This window comes from Panthera leo, chromosome C1, assembly GCF_018350215.1.
Source record: "Panthera leo isolate Ple1 chromosome C1, P.leo_Ple1_pat1.1, whole genome shotgun sequence".
NCBI lineage: Eukaryota > Metazoa > Chordata > Mammalia > Carnivora > Felidae > Panthera > Panthera leo.
Genome location: NC_056686.1, coordinates 93343980 through 93366603, shown reverse-complemented (window position 1 = coordinate 93366603; position 22624 = coordinate 93343980). Strand labels below are relative to the sequence as shown.

Here is a 22624-nt window from a genome sequence, read left to right as displayed (position 1 = left end):
CTACAGAGCTGCTTTTCCCCAGACGTCCCGGGGTCTGTGTGTGGTTATGGATACCCTCCCCTGTATGCACCCCACCAAATCCAGGGCTTGCCTGCTTCGGCTGCAAGGCCCCCCACCCCGCCCCCCTGCAAAGCAGATGCAGGCTTTGAGGCTTCTCCCAAATTGGGAGACCCAGCTACACATACTCCACACATGCACACGCCATGTTCACACCCCGCTGACAGAGCCCGAGACTCCCACAGCAGACCGGCAGCCCCTGATACCCCCACCACAGAGCCCTGGCCTGGCGCAGCACCCCCACCCCCAAAGGCAAGAGCTGCTTCTGCGACCATCACTGTCCTCTCAATCCCAAGGTTTGGGACCTCTGTGGAGAGAGCCATCTTCCCTGCAGCTCAGGGCTCAGGCTCTGCCCACCCATTTAAAGGGACCAAGTGTTGGACAGTCTACACAGGTCGGTTCAGAACAGCTGCAGGCCTGGTCTTCTCCAGCGTTCCTCATCCAGCACCCAAAGCATCCTGCTTGTTTCCCAGGAATCCCCAGGGGTGGGCTCTCTACCTCTCCACCTCCACTCCCTCCAGAGGCTTCCCAGCCAGGCCCCATACTCCCTGAGGGGCAAGAGAGCCAGCTCTCAGCCCTGCTCTCACTCAGAACCTGGTATGCCCAGTGCTGGCACCAGAATGGCAGTGATCACAGGATTTCAGAGCCTGGCAAGTCCACTTGGAGCCTTCCTCCCTCTGCCCCAAAGTCCAGAGAGTAGCCCTGACTTCGCAGCTGGCAATGTATACTGAGTGAAGGACCCCTTTCTGGATGGACATCTGCCTCAGAGGTTCAAAATGTCCCCTGAAGGCATATCCCTGTGCCCTGTCTCTGCAGCGCCCATTCTCTGGGCTGCTGGTCATCCATACACCACAACCCGCCACCCCCCCCACCATGGCAATCTGTCTGTCACTTCTTCTGACTAAATATCTCTTCCTTCCAACCATCCCTCATCATTCCCTCAGCCACACCCTAGGTTCAGGCTTTAGTCACGTCATCCAGGACCACTCTCTTACACACTGACTGTGTCCCCTTCTTCCATATCCCCTGGCTACCTGGGGCAAGTGACTCTCTCTGTGCTCTAGTTTCCTCATCTTTAAAATGGAGATAATGGGGGCGCCTGGGTGGCTCAGTCGGTTGGGCATCTGACTTCGGCTCAGGTCATGATCTCACGGTCCGTGAGTTTGAGCCCCGCGTCAGGCTCTGTGCTGACAGCTCGGAGCCTGGAGCCTGTTTCAGATTCTGTGTCTCCCTCTCTCTCTGACCCTCCCCCGTTCATGCTGTCTCTCCCTGTCTCAAAAATAAATAAATGTTAAAAAAAAATTTAAAAAAATAAATAAATAAAAATAAAAATAAAAAAAAAATAAAATGGAGAAAATGGCGGCGGGGGGTGGGGCACCTGGGTAGCTCATAGGTTAAGCATCCTACTTTGACTCAGTCTGCTACAGTTTGCGATTTCGATCTTCGAGAGTTCAAGCCCCACATCAGGCTTGCTGCTGTCAGCATGGAGCCCACTTCATATCCTCTGTCCCTCTCTCTCTCTCTGCCCCTCCCTCACTTGCATGCTCTCTCTCTCTCCCAAAAATAAATAAACATTAAAAAACCATATATATATATATATATATATATATATATATATATATGCCTAGGCTCAGCCTTGGTCACTTGACCACTTGACCTAGGTAGGCTCAGCAACTACCCTCCTCTCCATCTGTCCATGTTTTGCTGACCCTTCACATCTTCTCAGACCACAGCTCAGACATCTACAAGGACTCTCTGCAAGGGGCAACGGCCCTCTGCTTTGGTCCCCAGGGCTGTGCATCTGGGAGTCCAGCGATGGGTGCTGATATTCTCATGACCACCCGGCGGTTGTCTTCTCCACCTGGAGGGGACTTGGCATACACCATGCCTTCCTGCCTGTGTTTGTTCCTCAGCAACGGCGGCCTGTCTCACACTTAGCAAACATTCTCATTTCACTGGGCAATTGTTCACGTGTCCACATCTTGTCTCCCCAGGAGGAAACAAAGTCTAGTAAGAAGGATCCACCCAGAATTTGGAATGGGGGTGCTAAAAATGCACCCCCACCCCAATTTCTGCCCAGCACCATCTCTGCCCCACCCAAGGCTCAGATTCACTGAATGGCTGGGACGAAAGCACAGCTCACATCCCCCAGGTCTGTCTGAAAAGACTCAAGGTGGCACGGTGCAAGCTGATCAGGCTGCCCACCTGGAGGTCCATCCTGGTTCCACGTTTAGGAAGTATATGACACCCTGAACGACTTACTTCTCGGAGTTCTGTGTTATCATCTGTGAAGCAGAAATAATAACATCTACCTCCTGGGTGGGTTGTATGCCGTTTTAAAAAGTGGCGTGCCTAGTTCAGGCTGAACTCAGAGTGGGCTCTCAACACAGCCCCCCTCCCGATCCCCCGTCACTCAGTTCAAGGCCTAAGGCCAGGGTTCCCTTTGCTAAGCTGACAGCAATGCATATAGCGGACTGTAGTATCCTGCTCAGGGAAAAGGTGAGTCGGCTTCCTTCCTCCACCCACATGGGTGAAGAGCCCCCGTGGAGCCCCGAGATCAGCTCGCTGTACTAAGGGAGCCCCTAGGAGTTCATGTGCTGTGACCGCTGAACACTCAGGGTACAGAAAAAAACAGGGCACACCTGTCCCCATTTCCGTACCTCCCCGGTCTTCCTCAAGACAGGCAGTGAGCGTGGCTCTCACCGGCCACCGGGCTTTGCCACTCACCTGCCAGCCTCCTCATCCTGCCCCTTCAGGGACTCTTCTGAACTCATCAGTACAGCCAGTCTTTCTGAGCCAACATTTGGCATTAGAGCCTCTGGAGTCAGGCGCCTTGAGTGTGAATAGCTGCAGTACTTTGCAGCAGTGGGATATGGGCAGATTTCTGAGCCCAGTCTACGTAGCCGGTCTCCACAACGGCCCCATGCTTGTGAGATCCCCTCCCACACTAAATCAGAACTGAGAAGAACTGTGTGGCCGGCACAATATGACCACGGTAATGGTGTGTAAGTTCAGAGGCCAGGTCATAAACGGCACTGCACCTTCCGCCGTGGTCTCTTGGATCATTCGCTGCGGGGGAAGCCAGCCGCACCGCCGTGAGGACACCCAAGCAGCCAGATGGAAAGGTCCACACGGGGAGGAACTGAGGCCTCCCATCAACAGCCAACATCAACTATGTGAGCGAACCGCCTTGGAAATCAATGCTCCAGCCCGCATCAAGCCTTCAGAGAACTGCAGCCCCTCAAGGCACACCACTCAGCCAAGCTGCTCCTGAATCCCTGGCCCACAGTCACTGACCATTGTTGCTTTAAGCCTACCAAGTGTTGGGGTGATGGGTTACTCAGTACTGGATGACTGACTATGGGGATATTAATGCCAACTTTGTAACAAGGTAAAGACAAAATGAGATGTAGTTTGCTTGGCACATTGTAGGTGTTCTGTAACTGGGGTATATTATTATTATTATTATTATTATCATTATCATTATTATTACTATTACCTGGCCCACTACCTCTCCTGCCCTGGTGACCCCAGAGGAGGCCAGGCAGAGGCCCTTTTACCCTTGTCCACTTACTTTTCTCCCAGTCTCTCGTAAACGTCACTCTCTGCCTTCCTCCAGTGCAGGAGCAGGCAGCAGACTGGGGTGGATGTATATCTGTGGCAAGGTGGTGAGCGCCTTCTGGAACTCTGGGGTGCACCCCGCTCACAGGGCTGAGGGTGTTCAGTGGTGTGTGTTTGCATTTCCTTTGAAGGGCCCCAAATGTGATAATTACATACTTGTTAGCCCTATAAAACAACAAATCTGGAATCTACACTCTGGAACCAATGGATTTCCTGCTGGAATGAGTTCAAGAGGTGCCCCAGCCAGCATTCCCGGTAAGAGCCAAAACTCTGCTACAAAAGGCCTCCCAGATTGCCACACTTGGCCTGCATCATGCAGCCCCGCTGCCCCTCCTCCAACCCTCCACCTCAGGGCGCCCAGCAAACAGATGCACTTGGTTCTTCTTCTTCTCCACTTTTTCTCTTCATATTATTTACTACCTGCCTGCTAGGTGTGGGTCCTTATGCCCCCTGAAAGTCAGGGGACCGCTGGGCCACGGGGCTTGCTCCTCCTCATCTCTCACTTGCAAATCTGGTGCTTGAAGCTGGGCTTGGCATGAATGGATGCCCGTGGAACCGTCCTGCCCTCCCCCTGGAGTCTCTCGATTCAGGTGGACGCCTCTGCCTTTGTCTCTCTTCCTCCCACTTCAGCAGGGACTCTTCCTGCCCTGCCCCCAGCAATTCAACAAATCCAAGTTCCCCAAACTTGGCTTCCTCTTTCCCCTCCTCTGAGCTGTTTTCTCTGGATGCCTTCTCTCCCTGCCCCCTCCATACCTCTTCCCCTCCTAAGCCCCACTCAGTTTTCTACCTGGAAGTGCTCCCTGACCAGCTGCCCCCAGCCCAAGGCCGGGACAGGTGCCTGTCTCATGGCCACCATGGCCCCTGTGATCTACGCGCCCATTGCTCTGTGTCTCTCCTGCCAGCCCGGAAAAGCCGTGGGAGTAAGGGTTCTATTCCCTGACTCAGTCGTCACTGTGCAGCCCCAATGTCTGGCACATGGCAGGCATTCAATAAATGCTGGATGAGGGGTGCCCAGGTGGCTCAGTGGGTTAAGCGTCCGACTTCGGCTCAGGTCATGATCTCGTGGTTCATGAGTTCGAGCCCCATGTCGGGCTCTGTGCTTACAGCTCAGGGCCTGGACCCTGCTTCGGATTCTGTGTCTCCCTCCCTCTCTCTGCCCCTGCCCCTCTTCTCAAAAATAAATAAACATTAAATAATTTTTTAAATGCTGGATGAATACATGAATGCACGATATTAATTGATCAAAGTATTCGAACTGCCAAGAAGTCCAAACCTGCCTCCTTCTGTTTTACACCAAGAAGGAGTTCATAGAAAACTCTCCCACAAAATCACTTCTCCTGGTCTGAGCTGGCCCTTGCCACAGAACTCATTTACCTTCACACAAAGGCAGTTAGGCAGCCATCGGGCCACACCAGGCACTCAGGACACATCCCAGACCTAGCTCCGCCTCTCTGTTCACTGCCCCCATCCCGACCTGACCCCAGGGAGGCGGGCAGAGAGCAAAAGCAGGGAAATATAGGTTCAGGGTGGAGTCAGGCTCAAGAAACATCTGTATAAACACTGTTTTGTTCATTCCGGTGAAGCTGGCCTACAAAATCCTATCCCTCTCCTTTTCCAGGAGAGCAACGGAGGTATCGGCAGGTTAAGTGACTCTCCCAGCAAAACAGATCAAATGAACGGAAGAGAAAAAATAGTTCCGTAACTCCCCAGAAACTTCACCCCACAGCAAAGACTACAGCCTGGATGGTCAGAATCACAGCCCAGGATTCTGGGTATATCCACAGCCCAAAGCTTCCCACCCCCTTCCTTCTTTCTTTTAAAAATCATGGGTAAGGAGGAAGCACCGGATCTGAGGGTTTATTTACCATTCCTTAGCCTGACCTTCCAGGAAGAATGTCACTAATGAGAAACAATCTACTTAGGCTCCCAAACCCAGAATTTTCATAGGGATCAATTTAGGATTTCAGAGTCTAAACAAGACAAGGGTAATACCAACTATCTTCCCTTGGAAGAAACAAATACAAAGCAACGGAGTTTTTCCTGTCTGGAAGGAAGTTTCGTATGAGGCAGATCTGGGTTTACATCTTTCCCGCTGTTCCGGCCCCTTTTGGATAGCCACTGGGGACAAAGGGAAGAGCGTTCGCCTTCATGTGGTGCAGGCTGAGGGTGGTCCAAAACCAAAGAAAGCAGTAGTTGGGACTGGCTCCCTAATTCAAGAACTGACCTTACAGGTGAGGCTGGAAGCTAGGAACTCTGCTCTCGAGACCAGATCCCGTTCTGATTCACATCCAAATGATGCTTGTGTCAGCTGTGGGGGAGACACTTCCATTCCAGCAAAGTGTGTGCCTCATGAAGGCGGGAGTCACATCTGTATGGCAGGGCCAACAAATGCCCGTCACATAGTGAGTCCTCCTATTGAATGAATGAATGAATGAATGAGTGATGAATGAAACAATTAGCTAATGTAAAACAGCTGCATAGACATAGCCAGTAAGCATCATTTTTATTTTACTTTTTTAATGTTTATTTATTTATTTGGAGGGTGGGGGACAGAGAGAGAGAGAGAGAGAGAGAGAGAGAGAGAGAGAATCCCAGGCAGGCCCCTCGCTGTCAGCACAGAGCCCAACGCGGGGTTCGAACTCACGAACCGTGAGATCATGATCTGAGTCAAAATCAAGAGTCGGGTGCTTAACCGACTAGCCACCCAGGCGCCCCAAATGACTCATTTTGATTTCAAAAGCAGTTTTTCTCAGCAGGTGGAAAGTTGTAGTTTTGGGGTGGCGGTTTTTGTTGTTTTGAGTTTTTTCATGATAGGACCTAGAATGATCTGGATCATCCCATCAGCTCATCTCACTTAGTCCGTGGATAATACAGCAGGGACAAACACTATTGTAACGGAACTGGTTATTATTAAGCAGCACAAAGGGGGAACTCGCAAATTCTCTTAAACCTCTGCCCCACATCTGGCTGTGTCAGTGGGTCGTAAAAACCTCTCAGGTGTCAGCCGCTGTGTTTCATTTGGTATCAGCTTAGCAGAAACCACCCTCCACCTACTATCCCAGCCACCACAGCTGGGTGAGGCATGTCTCAATAAACTGCCACTAGGTGATCAGGAAGGCAGTAGTGTGGCTCCACCTTGGGCCAACTCTGTCCCTGATCCACTCTGGCCTCAACTTCCTTTTCAGGAAAAAGTCCCAACCTTCCTCCGGGAAAAGGAGGGTGTGCACTGAATCATTTCAGATTTGTCATGTTGGCTGAAGAAGGACTGATGGTCAGAGTCAGGTGGGAGACCGTGGATCTGGGCATAAGTTCTGGTTCTGCCACTAAGTGGCTGCGTCCACTCTGGGCAAATGGCTCCTTCTGTGGCCTCAGGCTCTTCTCTGTAAAATGGGGATAATAGTTGTGCCTACTTCATGGAGTTGTTGTGAGAATTAAACAAACAGGTGTCTACAGGATACGTCAGACAGTGCCTGGCATGCTGCAAGATAAATCAGCTGTTGTTTTTATCTGTAAAATGAGGGCCCCTGTTGTACTCCAGGATCTCTCAGCCCTCCTAACAGAAAAACTAAGTATCTCTAAGAGTGCCATTTTTTGTGTTTTCTATGCACCTCTGCCCCATCAAACTCTTTCCAGACCTCATACAGATAAGCGTTTGCACTAGTGGTTTAAAAGGGGAACAGGAAAGCTGTACCCTGTCTTGCATGACCCTAGGAAAAAAGCCTCTCAGTAGGGCAACTCTGTCTACGCATCCAATCTGAAAGTCCGCTGGGGCTTTCTGCTGCCTCAGTTCAACTGGCAGCATGGAAATTGGTTCTGTTCAGAGAGTGGGGAATGGCAGGAGGGGCTTCTACGCTTGGGCTGGGGTGTGAGTCCCTAGGTCTCTCTGATCGGCCCCAGCCTGTAGCCCATGCAGCCTGGGGCCAGGAGTCTTCCGCCAATTCAGTGATGGAACTCAGAACCCTGGGCTGCTGTTTCTGGGTATTGTAATTGTAATAATGATCTCGTTAATTAACACAGTTCATCACGTCCATCAAAACAGAAGTGCTTCTCAAGAATCCTTCGTCCATCCCGCACACATGGCCCATTTTTATGACAAGACACCTGAGGTTGAGAAAGGTTACCACCTGAGGCAAAACACTTGGCATTTAAGCCAAGCTGCCTTGTTTAAATTGCTGGTGATATTTTTCTTGTGTCCTACTCGCATCGCTCACAATAAGCTGCTTGATGACTTTGTTGAACAGAAGCAGTGTCCTGAGTTGACGCTCCTAAAAAGTCGACAGTATCCACAGCCCTAGCCCCATAACTATTGAAAACCTTATTAACGAGCAAAAGTGGTCAATGCTCACAATAAGCTGCTTGATGACTTTGTTGAACAGAAGCAGTGTCCTGAGTTGACGCTCCTAAAAAGTTGACAGTATCCACAGCCCTAGCCCCATAACTATTGAAAACCTTATTAAGGAGCAAAAGGGGTCAATGCAAATGGATTGCCCAGAGCTGCAATCCACTGGATCCTAGAGAATGGATCCTCCTGGTGAGGTCAGAGAGGAAGCTTAATTCTGAGCTGAGCCTCCCTCTTGGCTGGAAATACCAGCCCCAGGTGCTCCCATCCCACCGCCCCAGCCTGCAGTCTGTGATTAGGGGCCCTAATGGCCATAATGCCTCCAATGTGGTGTTTAAACCAATAAGGCTTCAGAGAAGTTACGGTATGTTTAATAACGGCTTAATGACTACTTGTGAGATGCAAGGCTTCTGGTTCCTGTTTGGCCTTGATTTACAGCCCAACTCTGGCTGAGGACAGCCAAGAAACCCCCTTTAAGCCCCCAGCGGAAGAGGGAGGTGTTCACAACAGACCTCTTGGATTCCTTTAAAAATTGAGAATTCAAATGAAATACAAATGATATTTGACTCCCCACCCCTCTCACTAGTCCCTGGAGGTACTGAAAATAAAAAGCAGTGTAACCCAGACTTAGGAACCCCTCAATCCACACAAGTGAGCAGGGTTCCAGGGTCCTCAGGACTTTCTTCCCAGGTCTTAGGGTGGGGGTTGTTTCTCTTCTCAGAAATTCCAAGCTACTTCGCTAGTCCTATGCTTCCTTTTGGCTGGGAGGCTCAGCTTCTAGGACATGCCACCCTACCCTCACCTCCCTGCAAAATGGCAGGCCTGGGGCAGCAGGGCCCTGAGGTCTGGGCTACCTACCACCAGCCTTTCCCCAGTGGATCCCCAGGCACTTCCAGATCATTTGAGAGGTATCCACTCCATGCCTCCTGTTCAAACCCCAAACCCTCCAGGTACGCCTCCACCTGCTCCAAAGTCAACCTCTGCTGAACCCTGTCCCTTCTGGCCCTGTCTCTGCTTCTCAGACCCACCAGGAATACACAGAAAAGCTCTAAGGATTGACTCAATCCAGCCTCCAGAGTCAGATGAGGACACTAGTGACAGTTCAAGGTCCCAGAGCTAATTAATGATAGTGCCCAGGCCCAAGCTTCTTAGCCCCCTTTCCCGGAGTAGTGCTGTTTCCACACATCTCTCTCAAGGGCTCCCCTCCCCGTGAGGAACAAGGGATCCCCCAGAGAGGTGTTTTTGCTGGAGGCAACGTTTTTCCAGCTCCTAGCAAAGACTTGGGTTAAAGTGCCAGCCCAGCCCCTCCCCCACCCCGCCCTGATCCCAGGTTTCTGTCAGGAGCCCAGGCCTAAAAGTGTTCTCTGGGAGCGGAGGCTCTCCCCCCAGGTGCCTCACGCCTCTAGGGGCAAGAGACTCCAGGCAGGGTATCAGGACCGGGGTTGCTGCTCTGAGCGAGGGACTCACCAAGGTGTGCGGACAAAGCGGACCCTGCCGTCGAGAGAAGGTGGCTTCCTCCCTGTGCTCGAACTGCCTCCGAATACGGGGGCTGGGGTGAAGCAGGGGGCTCCCGGGCTCCGAGGGGTTAACCCGCGCGGGGCTGCACGTGACGTGGATGGTTCCAGCATTAAGTCAGAGGCGCGGCCCCCTCCCCTGTCCCCCGCCCCCCCGCGGCGCGCGCCGCTCCCGGGGGCTCCGCGCCCCCGAGCCCAGGTCCCTCCCCCTTGGCGGCCGCTCACAGGCCGCACGGGCAGCGCGAGGCCCGGAGCCCCGGCGGCCTGTGCGCCGGGAGCCGGCATGGACCCCGAGCGCTGCGCGCCTTTCGGCGTGGGGCCCGGGCCCGGCCCTTACGCGGCCTCGGGGGACGAGCCACCGGGCCCCCACGGGACCCCCGCCGGCGCGCCTCACCTGCACCCCGCGCCGCCCCGCGGCCCGCGCCTGACCCGTTTTCCGGCCTGCGGACCCCTGGAGCCCTACCTCCCAGAGCCGGCCAAGCCGCCCGCCAAGTACCTGCAGGACCTCGGGCCCGGCCCGGCGCTCAACGGCAGCCACTTCTACGAGGGCCCCGCGGAAGGTAACGCGCGGCGCGGACGTAGCGCTCAGCCCCGACCCGCTCACCCACCCTTCCCCGGCCGCCCGGGCCTCCCTGCTTCCCTCGCCCGCTCGCCCAGCTCTCCACTGTTTTGACCCTCTAGCCCGTCGTCGCCACGGGTCCCTCACAAGGCCCACCGGCGCTGGTCCAGGCCGGGCAAAGCCAGCGCGGTGCGGGAGGCAGAGCCGCTCAAGCCTCCGGTGGCGGGAAAGGGGAGGGGGAGGTCGCTCGAGGGTGGAGCTGCGACGGCCCCCGGCCCAGTCGGGCCCGAAGGCGACCGGAGGCGGGAAAGAGAAATCCTGCTTGGCCGGAGTTGGCCTGGAACTGCCACTGACCCAGAAGCCGGGACCGGGCCCAGGGCCTGGGCCCCGCACTGAGCCCGTGGTCCCGATGCCGGGAGAGAAGCTCGGTTTTTGTGTCTGGCGTCCGTTCAGGGTCCTGAGCTTGGGCCCCGACCTGGAGTGGCCAAGCAGGACTCCAGGGGGCTGCGGCCTGGCCTCCACTGGCTTCTCCTCCCAGGCCCGGCCACCGAAGGGAAGGCGCTGCCTGTGCGTTAGGCTTTGGGCGGCGCGGCCGCGGCTGTTCCCGGAGTGCCGGGGCCATTCTCAATACCGAATAACTGTGTTCTTATTTCTCAGACCAACCTGGCCTCCCCGTCGTTATGCACGGGGAGGGCCGCCCTTCTCGCAGTCTTGGCTTCCTCGCACTGGATCGCCACCGCTGGGGCCGTCGAGAGTAGCCCGGTGGGCCTGTCCCCTGGGCTCCTCGGGCCCCGGGCCGGTGCCCCATGAGCTGAGGCCAGATGGACGCAGAACGCGCCTGACCGCCGGGGCCTGCAACGCGGGCCCGCAGCCCCGCCGCCACCCGCGGCACCGACCTACCTGTAGGAGTTTGGGCGCCCGCCCATCTGCGCTGCCGCATCCCGCACCTTAGGCCCAGAGTTGAATCCTCTGAAGTCGGCCCCAATCCGCCTCCACCCCGCTGGCGCCTCGCGGGCCTCCACAGAATGGTCAGACGGCTCAGGCCTTCGCTCAGCCGGGGCAATGGGAATGTGTAGGGGAGGGCGGGGAGCTGTGTGGGGGTCAGCGGAGGAAATGAGCGAGTCCGCGGAGCTCCGTGTCTGTGCCCTTTGAAAGAGGCTCTCCTGATAAAAACCACAGTTGGGACTTAATGAGAAGCAGTTGGCCTGGCTCCTCTGATCCCAGCCAGACGGCGGCGGCCGCGCAGCTCCATGAGCACCGCCGGGGACAGGTACCCGGCCTGGCTGGGCGCGCGCGCGTGGGGCGAGACCCACCCCGCGGGCCCGCGTCCCTGCTGGGCGCACCGGGTCCCTCACGCACCGCGGGGAAGCCAGGACGGGCAAAGTGCGGAGAGCGCTGGAGCTGAATGAGCGACGGGGCGTGGAGGGACCGGCCCAGCGACGGCGAGGGTGTCAACAACGAAATGCGTGGAAGTAAACCCGAAGAGTGTTAACAACAACCAAAAAGAGGGAACACTGAACAAAACAACGGAGGAGAGAGGCGAGAAGGAGAGGTCAACGAATGTCGGCAAGCAAGACAGAACGTTAAGAAATACACGGAGAGCGAACAGAAAAGAAAAAGCAAGCGGAGGATCCAACGATCGAACGAAGCGGGTACATGGAGGAGGGAAAGGACAAAAAAGAGTAGAAGCAGGAAAAAAAAAATGAAAGGAAAATAAAGGACATCCTAAAAGAGCAGAAAACAGCAAAATGAGATCAAGTGGGAGAAGAAAATTGACGATTCGAGTTGAGCGGACGACAGGCCAAACGAAAAACAGGCGCAGCGGGTGCGAGCCGAGCCTGGGACCTCGGCCGCCGCTCGCCTCCCGGGTGCCCAGGGCCGAAACTCGGCGGGCGCGGGCGGCTTGCGTCCCTGCGGGGGAGCGGGGCTGCTGGGGAGGGACAGCCGCGGGGGACTAGGGCCGCATGGTCTACGAGGTAGGAAGTGGTGGCAATGGGGGAACACACCTTATTTCCCGGCCTCTAAATTGACGGGCTGCGAGCGTTTCCAGCTCAGTCCAGTGAGCGCGCAGCTGCGCCCCATCTGCGGCGCGATCTTTGCCGAGGCCGGGCAGTCGCGAGCTCCAGAGTCTGGCGCTTCTCTCCCGCTCTTTGCGGCACCCTTGGCGGAGAGCGCCCAGCCCTGCCCTAGACCCCGGCCGCGTACTGGCGGTGCCAGCCACCCTTGGAGTGTGGTGCGCGCGGCTGCTCACAGGGCCGGATCAGTGCCCGGCCGTTCCTTCCTGCTCCGCCGGGGCCGCCCGGGCCGCCCCTGGCTCGGCTCTCTGACCTGGGAACCACCGCCTCGGAGGCCCCGAGCCGGGTAACTGGAGGGCCGCGCTCATCGGCCCGACTGCAGACCTCGAGGATTCCCAATCACTGGCCCTCGGCTGAGGCCCCTACGCCAAAGCTGGAAACTCTAGGGAGAGCGCCAAGGCCCCGCTAGAGTCCGGCGCACGGCGTTCTTGTCCATAACGGTTTCAGGTTATCAGCCGGAGCTTCGAGAGCCCAGGCCTTGGCGAGCTCTGCGGATCGCGTGGGAAACGGCGCGGGCGCCGACTGGGAGGAAGGCTCCCACGGAAGCCGAAAGCCGGATGGTTGGCCGTGCGGCCTCAGGGGACGCTCTCTGAGGAGGCAGTGGGGCTCCCGGTTGGCGTCCCAAGCGGTACTGCTCCCGAGCTGCTGCTCTGGCTTTGAGACAGCCTCTAGCAGGGGCTCTGGCGGCCCCCAGGGTGGGGGAGAGCAGCGGGCGTGAGTGCAGAGTCAGGGACGCAGCACCGTCGCTGCCTCAGAGGTTTCCGTCCAGGCTCCAGTCTTTCAGGCCCGACAGACTTCTGCTGTGGTGCTGTGGTCTTGCAGGCTGTGGACACCCTGGTGCTGAGCCCCAGGATGGATACCAGTCTCCACCATGAGCACTCCCCCTCAACCACAGGGTGTCCCCACCAGGTGCAAGTGAATCCTATACACAGCCTGCACACATCTTGAAAGTGCTGGGCGCTGTGGGGTGCATGCACCCTTCTCTTTACAAGCTCAGATGCAAACTGCTGGCTTCCCTAACTACTCTGCCTTTCCTTCCTTTCCTCCATCGCTGCCCTTCATTGATCCCACCTGCACCAGAGCACTGGGCTTTGCTCTTCTATGAGGTGTGCCCCTGTTCCCCCAAAGAGGGAGGAATGCCTGCTTTTCCCTGGAGCCCTCCAGGCAGATGGAGGTTTCAGGGCAATGGCAACGGGGACGGGAGAAGTGCTCCCATCCCTTGGGAGGGCTGTAGTATGGGCAGGCATGGGAGGCCAGCAGAGGCCAGCAGAGGCCAGCAGGCTTGGCCCCCTCTTCTGGTGGCTATTCTGAAAAGTCCTGCTGCCCGTTGTCTCTCTTGCTCTGGCAGCTCAGAGCCCAGAGCTAGTCCCTTCCTCTGGGCAGATCCTGTTAGGACAGCCACCGAAGGCTCAAGAGCCGGATCAGCAGGCCTCAGAGCTTTGGGGAGACCTCTACAGTGACATCGGTGCTCCCCTGACCCCCATCCCTGAGCCATTCTCAGCCTTTTTTGCCTGGAGTCCAGCAGTGCCTCCCTCAGAACCCAGGACTCCCAAGACTCTACTTCTCAAAGCTGTTGTATGTGGGGTGCCCTCGAAAATTTTAGTCTCCCAGTCTCCCTGACCATTCAGTTATTTGGTTCCGTTCCCATGAGTCCTTATTCCTCAGCTGCTACCAGTGCACCTCCCTCTAGAACCAAAACATGTTGGCTAAGAATGGAAGTCAGTAGCTGGTGCCCTTTCTTCCCTATGCTCCACTTGAGTTGTGACCTGGCGCCTAGGCTGTTGCCGTGCACAGCCCCGGGGGGCAGGCTCTCACAACATGGCGCTTACTGCCCAGCCTGGCTGGTCCAGGCAGGTCACCCACCACCTTCCATCTGAGGGGGACCTTGCCCAACTTGTCCTCCGTAATGCAGCCAGGGAGCCAGAACCTGAAAATCCCATCTCTCTGGTCCCCTCCTTCCCTGATGACAGCTGTGATCCCGACACCAAGTCCCAAGGAAGAAACTGCCTCTTGGTGCCAGCTTGCTGGGCCTGCTGGGGCCCAGGCCCCTGCCAGGGATGGGCCAGGGCCAGGGCAGGGCTGCGTGAGTCAGTGGGGCGTCTTTGTGGCGGGAGCTCCTGGGAGGACTGTGGAGGAGAGATTTCATGGCGGCTCTGCTGGGGGCCTCTCCAGAGGAGAGGGCGGAGCATCAGCAGTGACCTATTTTTCATCATGCCCGGGGTTGTGACAGAGCTCCACCAAGCTTCCTGAGGGCTAGCATGTCAGAGTGGGGCTGCTGGCAGCTGGGCCCAGCTGCAGCCAAGACCCCCCACCCCGCTGCTTGCTAATCAAGGGCAATGGGGGAGCCATCAGAAATTACGCTGAGAAGGGAGGGGGCAGACAATAACCAGAATGATGGGGTTGGGGGCTGGATGCTGTTTTGACACTGGTCCGCTGTCTCTCCTTCTCTGAGCATAGCCTGTCTCCTGCCTCTCTAACGCTGCAGCTCGAGTCCTTGCCCAAACATCACAATTTTCAGAGGCATGAGACAATCTTTTTGGAAGCATCTTTATCCCATCTTGCCCTTCATACCCCAGGGCCGGGGTTGTCCTGAGACTCGGGGTCCAGAGAATGAGGCACAGCCAGACCAGCCAACAGTGATCTGAGTGCCCCTGTCCATTGCCTGCCTGGACCTGGGACCCGATGCATGCGCGTGAGGACCTGGGAACCAAGGCCCACAGTCAGGGACAAGGAGGCACTTCCTGGCAGGGGCAGGAGATGTCGAACACCCCATCCTCGCCCCCTCCTCCCGCCCCTGCGCCTCTGTGCTGGGCCCTGCCACGGCGCCAATCCTGGCACCTCCACGCCCTGTGGGATGCACCACCACAAAGCACTTCCCTGAAATGAACCCTCCTCCGGCCCCAGCAGATCCGCCCAGACCACAGAGCACATGGTTCCCTAGGGCCCCCTCCCCAGCTGGAGGCTCAGCAAGCAGGCCTCCGAATGCCAGGCTCCCATGGAGGGTGGCTGCTGGGACAAGGGAAGAGAAAGGAAGGGGGAGGCGGGGACTGAAGCGTCAACGTTCTTCCCCCTCCCCCAGTCCACCCACAAAACCTCCTGGTTCGGTTTCCATCCTCCTTTTTGTGTTTTCCATTGCAGCTGAGGAGAAGGCCTCCAAAGCTGCCAGCTTCCCCCAGCTGCCCTTGGACTGCCGAGGGGGCCCCAGGGACGGGCCCTCTAACTTGCAAGGCTCCCCAGGCCCTTGTCTGGCCAGCTTGCGTGTCCCTCTGTCCCCGGGACTCCCTGACTCCATGGAGTTGGCCAAGAACAAGAGCAAGAAACGCCGTAACCGCACGACCTTCAGCACATTCCAGCTGGAGGAGCTGGAGAAAGTCTTCCAGAAAACCCACTACCCTGATGTGTATGCCCGGGAGCAGCTGGCTCTGCGCACGGACCTAACCGAGGCCCGGGTACAGGTGAGGGCGCTCCGGACATGGGCCTCTCTGGCCGCCTCTACCACCCCGACCACAGGCCCGGCCACGGGAGAGGTGGGCACTAGTGCCACACAGAGCTGCCTTTCCCAGGTGCCTGCCCCCAGCCTGCCTGCCCTGGGCTCCCCCTCCATGCCCAGCTCTGCTGCAGCCACAGGCTTGCAGTCCAAGTTGAGGCCTAGGCCTCATGGGAGTGGTAGCCTCTTGGAGCCCAAAGACTTGTCTGGGAGTCCTAGCTCTGCCATTTTCTAGCTGACCAGGTGACTGGGGGCATGCCATTGGATCGCTCAGCGTCACTTTCCCTACTTAGGGAGTCTTTGAGGACCACAGATATGACAGCATTTTGGAAGCCGCGAAATGCTGAACACATATCAGGGCTGCTCCTGAGGTAGCTGCTCAGAGTCGGAGGGTCCCCACTGGGCGGGGGGCGTCTCAGGCTCCATGATGCTCAAAGCCATCTTGAGCCAGCGATCGTCAGTCCTGCCAGCTCCCAGACCCTGGCCGGGACAGCCTGGCCAGGGACTCTTCCCCACCCCACAGACTCCCCAGCAGAGATCAGGCTCCATGGCTTCCCAGATGGGGCTGTGGCCAGCTTCAAGTGGGGGGGGGGGGGGGACAGGGTGAGGAGATGGAGGGATGCTGGGAAGGGAACAGGGGAAAGGGAGAAGGGAAGCCCCTGTCCAAGCCATGTCAGAAGTGGGAAAGAACATGAAGGTGGACAGCAGGGGGTGGGAGTGGGAAAGGAGGCTTCAGTCGAAGCCTGGCCCAAGAGGAAGATGGTGGTTGTTGCCTTGTTTTGAACTGGCATGATGCATGACAGGCTCCCCGAAACCAAGCAGAAGGCACTGGGAGAGGAGTGGGACTCGGGCTTCTCGGGAGAGGTGAGGAGGTCACCTCTAGGCAGAGGACATTCTCTCTCCCACCACAGGGGAGACTCAATAGGGACAAAGCTCACGCCTAGCATACCCTGTATGGAGCCTCTCAGGACACTCTGTCTGAAGGTACTGGGGCAGGGGCCTGCTCTGGAAGAATGTGGGGGCCCGCAGGCCAGTCCACAGAGAGGCCAGCTGCCACCTGGCTGAGAAGGCCCTACAGCTGGATTCCGTGTAGGACCAGAGGGGCTTGGGCTATTTCCCCTTCTCTGCTGGGTCCTCCTGCTTCCGCTTTCCTCCCGAAACAGACTTTTAGGACGGTCCTCCCAGGGTCCCCCAGGCCCTGAGGCCGTCAGGATGAGAGACCAAACATTCACAAGAGCCCATGAGATTCCATGAGCCGGGGACGTTCAGGACATTGAGTCTCGGGCGCCTCAGTGAGCCTCTAGGGTAGGGTCTGCATAGCTGTTGCTGTGGAACTGCCATGGAGAAGTGGAGCGCACCCTCCTGCTCCTCTTCCAGGACTCTTCAACCCTGAAGGGGTCGCATGGGTGGCCGCAGGCTCCCAGACCTAGTCCCAAAGAATCCCGAGGGCTGAGGCCCTAGAGTAGGGCTCTTTTCTCTGACGGGAACGTGGCATCTACCCGTAGGCCCTGCCCCATGGACAGCAACAAACAACCACCCAGGACAATGCAGAGGGCACGGACAGAGTGCAAGTGGACGTCTACAGTGGGGACTCTAGAGATAACGGCATGATGGGGAAGAGTTCCCAGTAAAGCAATCAGCTCACCAGCTCGACTCCTTCAGCTGCCTGCAGGGGAGGGAGAGTAGAGAAAGAGAGGCCGGGCAGCTGGGCGGCTGGGATGGTGTGTCCCTGACCTTGCCTCAGGTCTCCTCTGGGATCTCTGTATCTGGGGGTTAGGGGGCTGGGGGTATGCCGAGCTTTTGAACTGTCGTGGCTTCGCCCGCCTGCATGAATAGGAGTGTGAAGGGATCATGGGGGGAGTGTGAGGGGCTGGGGTGGGGTTGCATTCACACGTACACACACACACACACACACGCACACACATGCGCACACACACACACACACAGCTTCTCTTGTTGTGGTTCCCAGCTAGATCCCTGAAAAGCAAGAGGATGGCTTGGTTTCGTTTTGATATTGCCGACATCTAGCCCCGGGGCCTGACACACAAATGTTTAGTAAGTGATAGAAATACAGAATGTACGCACTGGTACACGTAAATATAACGGTCATACGGCGTATGCCCAACAGCAGCTTCGTCACAGATATGTACACGGATGTGCACAGCACACAGGCTCCCCTGACCTGCCAAGAGCTCGCAAATAAGCAGGAGACGCAGGTTACAAAATGGATAATGGCAATAGGGTGTGGTAAGTATGAGAGAGATGCCAGAGCACCATACCACGCAGGTCCAGGGGAGATGTACGCATGTGTTTGTGGCAGAAGAGTGGCGGGGGGAGGGGATGGGCAGCCCCGGCAGGGGAAGCCCGAGTGAAGACAGGGAGTAGCAAGGTAGCAGACTGTCTCAAAGGCAAGCTGGGGTGGGAGGCAACTAGGAAGAACCAAGTGTTACTGCCCAGCCAGAGATGTGGCTGTGGAGAGGGGCCGGGCTCTGGGCTGAGGATGAGAGGTGGGCAGACGGAAAGGAGAAGAGGCAGGGTGGGGCTAGAGCCTGGGCACCGGTACACCTCGGAAGTGCCCCGGCCTCTGAGGCCACACAGATCCCACAACACCCTGAGTGACACAACCCGGCTGGAGAACCAAGAGAGTGACTCAGCCTGGTGAGTGGGGGTGGGGGGTGGCCCAAGGGACCAGTAAGCCCCCTCTGAACTTGGGCCTGTTCTAGGCTCCATTCCAGTTTCTCCTGGCCCTGAGAACAACATGGATTTAGAAGTTCCCGCAGCTCAAGATACCCCAGGCAGGAGCCAGTGCCCCACCCTGCAGGAGGACACACACCCTCAGCTCTCTCCCCAGCAGGCTCTGTTCCTCGGGGCTGCTTTGTCACTCTCTCCGCCTCGCCCCTCTGTCCCCCAGGTCTGGTTCCAGAACCGCAGAGCGAAGTGGCGGAAGCGAGAGCGATACGGGAAGATCCAGGAGGGGCGGAACCCCTTCCCGTCTCCCTATGACATCTCTGTGTTGCCCAGAGCAGACAGCCACCCCCCGGTGAGACCCCTCTTCCCCTGAGGCAGGGCCTGGCCAAGTCCCGTGGGGGTAGCTCTGGCCCCAGGGAGACCTGAAGCAGCATTAGGGTTTTGTGTGACCATGGGTAAAGCACTTCTGCTCTGCAAAATGGGGCTCTTCTGTCTCGTGAGTGGGGCATGCAGAGCAGCTGGCACGAAGGAAGCACTGGAGAAAACCTCATCTGGAGGAGCCGCGGCAGGGGTCTCCTGAGTATGCCATTTCGAGTGTTGGGGGTAGGAGGGAGCAGATTCTAGACCTGGGCCAAGTGGAGGTTTCCTGGTAGGTTTCTGAAGCCCCAGGAGCAAAGACAGAACCCTTAGGTGAGGGTGGCAGCCCCTGGGTTACTAACTCATGGGCCTCCTTCTCTTTTCAGCTGCAGAACTCCCTGTGGCCCAGTCCAGGGTCTGGGAGCCCCGCGGGACCCTGCCTCGTGTCTCCGGAGGGCATGCCCTCCCCGTGCATGTCTCCATACTCCCACACTCATGGGAATGTGGCCGGCTTCATGGGGGTGCCGGCCTCCCCCGGAGCCCATCCTGGCATCTACTCCATCCACGGCTTTTCCCCTGCCCTGGGGGCCCACAGCTTTGAGTCTTCCCCAGATGCCGACTATAAGTCTCCAAGCCTCATCTCGCTCAGGGTGAAATCCAAGGAGCCACCCAGCCTACTGAACTGGACCACGTGATCGGTTGCATGGACATACAGACTAAGCTGCCCATCCCCTTTTCTGTTCCCAGCTGCTCCCACCCCACCCCAGCCTGGATGTCAGAGAGGACACACCTCTGCCTCCAAACCCCAGATGGTTCTCGGAGGCCCAGGCAGAGCAGCTGGGATCCTCAGCCTCCCGCAGGGAATAAGCTAGAGTTTGTTTTTTGTTTTTTTTTTTTTCTCTTAGAATAAGATGGAGCTGCCCAGGAGAAAGTGGGGTTCAAAGCAGGTAGGATTCTTCCTATTACACATTAGGTCCCTTCATCCAACTCTGGGCTGGAGGGAGGAAGACACTGCCCTGCTTCCTTCAGATGTTGTCCAAGTTTAACTGTCATCCCTCCAGCTGAAATGGCTGAATTGGCTCCTCATTCAGGGAACCCCGTAAAATAAAAGGAGGAGGATGCTGGTTGAACCAGAAGAAGCTCTTTGTGACTTAGGGGAAACCAGTCTTGCAGGACCATCTAGGGCCAGACTTACTTCCCCCTCCCGCCACCAGGGGGCGAGCGCTCAGCGTCTGGAGCTCACGAGGGCCTAGAAGCCAGCAGTCCAGTTGGTGTAAACGGTGCCCGCAGCCTCTGCTCTAGCCATCCCTCATCCCTTACTCTGGCCCTGTGCCCCTCCCCCAACATGCCATGGAGTCCTCTTCCCCTCCAAGGGGATGGAAATTTGGATTCTCTTCTATGGAATCAGGCCAGAGCAGGCTTCCTTGGTTTACTCATTGGATGTTGGTAAGAATAAAACAGATTTCCACAGATTTGAAGCCCTTGAGATCTCAACCCAGACTTTGGTTTAAAAAAAAAAAAAAAAAAGGCGTGCTGCCTAACATGATAATAAAGATGGCAAGTGTTTCCTAGACCAGGCGACTGTGCATCCTCAGGGTTTGGCACTCGGTTACGCTAGAGCTTGTCGGTGCCCAGGGCTCAGGCTCAGCCAGGCCCTCCTGAGGGGCCAGCAGGGATCCTGGGGGCTAGGGGAAGGTAGGCTGCAGCAGAGCCCCCAAGGCTGATACATGCCATGCCTGGCCCCGTCACCTACCCAGGACCTCTGTGGCTTCAGCTAGTGCATGCGGGTGGTAGGAAGAGCCCCACTCTAGAGTCAAAAGGGAAAGGGGCAATCGGGGCCTGAGGGTCGGAAGGCCAGTGGGAAAGTGGAGATAAGCTTGTGGCTGAACTGGCAGTGGAAGGGAGGTGGAATGAAAGATGGGGGCCCACTGAGAGCTCTGAGCTCCCCTGGGCCAGAACCCCAGAGCAATGGGGGTGGGGCAGCCTCTTGCTCCCAGATGCCCCAGGAGCGAGTCTGAGCTGTGGGGCAGAGACGAAAGCCAGGACTCTTTCTTGTGGTTTCAGAGTATTAGCCATTCTATCCTTCACCCCCACTTTCTGCCTTATCTCCACAGCCGGGAAAGCAGGAAAAAAGCAGGCCTGGCCTCCCATCCTCCCAGTAAACACAACCACATTGCTCAGAGGAGCTCAGCCTCAGCCAGCAGCCCAGCCACCCCGCCCCGTGCCTCCTCTTCCAGGCACAGAGAAGCCCAAGCACACAAAGACACCAGGGCTGTGCTTATTCCCAAAGAGGGAGCATGTCCCCCAGCAGGTCAGATTTTCCTGCCAAGACCGTCACTGTGACTAGGCTCAAGCATCGCCCAGAAGAAACCAGTCTTCCTTCCCTTCCCTTGAGGGCCTGGCTTCTGGTGATTTCTCTCCATACTGACACTGGCTCTGAGGTCCAGGTGTGAGCCCTGAGAGCCGGAGCAGTAGGGAGAGGCAGCCCCGGCACCTCGGATGAACACAACCCCCTTCGTACTGCTGGCCAATAGTGAACTGGGGGCTCAAATCCAAATTTCTAACTCAGGGCTAAGAGCCCTGCACTAGAAGTTTCTTCACCCAAGGAGCGACCAGCAAGATTTCGAGTTCTGTTGTCAAAAAGTCAGAGATGCAAAAAGACTAGTTTGTGCTACAGATATTTATTGAAGGCCCACTCTGTGCCAGGCATCGTGCTGGGTGTCAGGGACAGAATGACGGTCAAGAAAAACACAATTCCCTCTCTCACACAGCTTGGGGGCGGTGGGGGGTGGGGGAGAGAGGAAAGGATCTATGAAAGCAAAGGAAGCAGAAGTGGGAAAGAGACAGACTAGAGAAGACAGTAAAGCCAAGCCAGAGATCCATGCAGCAAGAGTGGGAGAGGCAGGCAGAGGCTGGGAGTGAACCGTGAGGGAGGGAGGCCCTGGTGGGGGAGGGCACAGGGAGGCCAGAGACCAGCTACTGGCTCTCATCCAGGGGCATCTGCCCACAGCTCATATTTTTCTGTCCAGTGACAGCTAAATGAAGAGAAAGCGAACTTTACAACCGCCCACTTCACACATAATGAATATGAATGGGCATCCCGGAGCCTGTTCCCTGGGATTATCTGTGAGCTGATGGTTTCTCCCACTGACTGGGCCATCCCAGCCGGCCTGTCCCCTGGCTGGGACACAGGCAGCCCTTCCACCTGCTTCCCATTAGCCGTCCTCCCGTCCTCCCCTCCTCCTCCACACCCTAGGCGTCTCACCCCTAAGACACAGTGCCCAGTCTTCAGGCGCCCCTGCCCCCAGCCTCACTCCAAAGGTGACCTCAGCCCTCAGCCTAGGTCCCAGGTTTCCCCAAAGCCAGGTTGGGGCGATGCTCACCCCTTCTGGAAAAGGAAATGGTTAGTGGCCCCACCTGCAATCCCAAATTTAAGAGATGCTAGGCTCAGTGTCCCTTTGCTAGGGCTCCTCGGCCCCAGTGAGGCCCACCCAGAGAAGCTCTAAATCTTCATCCCGGCCAGGGCATAGACCCCAGGCCCAGAGTGGAGAGCCCTAGCTGCTAGCAGGCCCTTCAGTCCAGGTTTCTGGTCTCAGGCCGGCATGGGGAAATGCTTCTCATTAGAGGCATTCAATCTTCCTTCCCCACCTCCCCCCAAGCATTTACACATCAACCTGAATTACAACCCTGAAGTGCAGACCTTTTGCAGCCCCAGACAGGAACAGAGCCCAGCATTGCCAGAACTGGGCATTTCCTGTCTCAGGCAGAAGGAGCACATACCTCCCTCCCGCCCCAGGCTCATCCCAGCCATTTCAGCAGGGGCAATGAGCATAAAGTAGCTGCTCTCAGAGTCCCGATGCCCGAGCCCCCTCCCTTCCCCATCGACAACGGCAGGCACCCCACCCAGGCTCTTCTCCAGGAGGGCAC

The 22624-nt window shown here is 57.0% G+C and overlaps 2 protein-coding genes across 2 annotated transcripts in view; one reads left to right on the top strand and one right to left on the bottom strand.

Moving 5' to 3' along the window:
• Positions 1 to 9576, bottom strand: part of SLC6A17 (solute carrier family 6 member 17) — a 127880-nt gene extending 118304 nt beyond the window's left edge. The window contains 2 exon segments of the mRNA XM_042953329.1: positions 5903 to 6090; positions 9485 to 9576. The gene's annotated coding sequence lies outside the window, so the exon portion shown is untranslated.
• A 238-nt stretch (positions 9577 to 9814) lies between these two features.
• Positions 9815 to 20205, top strand: ALX3 (ALX homeobox 3). The gene is made up of 4 exons (XM_042953319.1): positions 9815 to 10091; positions 15304 to 15620; positions 18564 to 18692; positions 19084 to 20205. The coding sequence occupies exons 1-4, from the start codon at positions 9815 to 9817 to the stop codon at positions 19390 to 19392; spliced, it is 1032 nt and encodes a 343-aa protein (XP_042809253.1). The 3' UTR covers positions 19393 to 20205.
• Positions 20206 to 22624: the final 2419 nt, after the last annotated feature.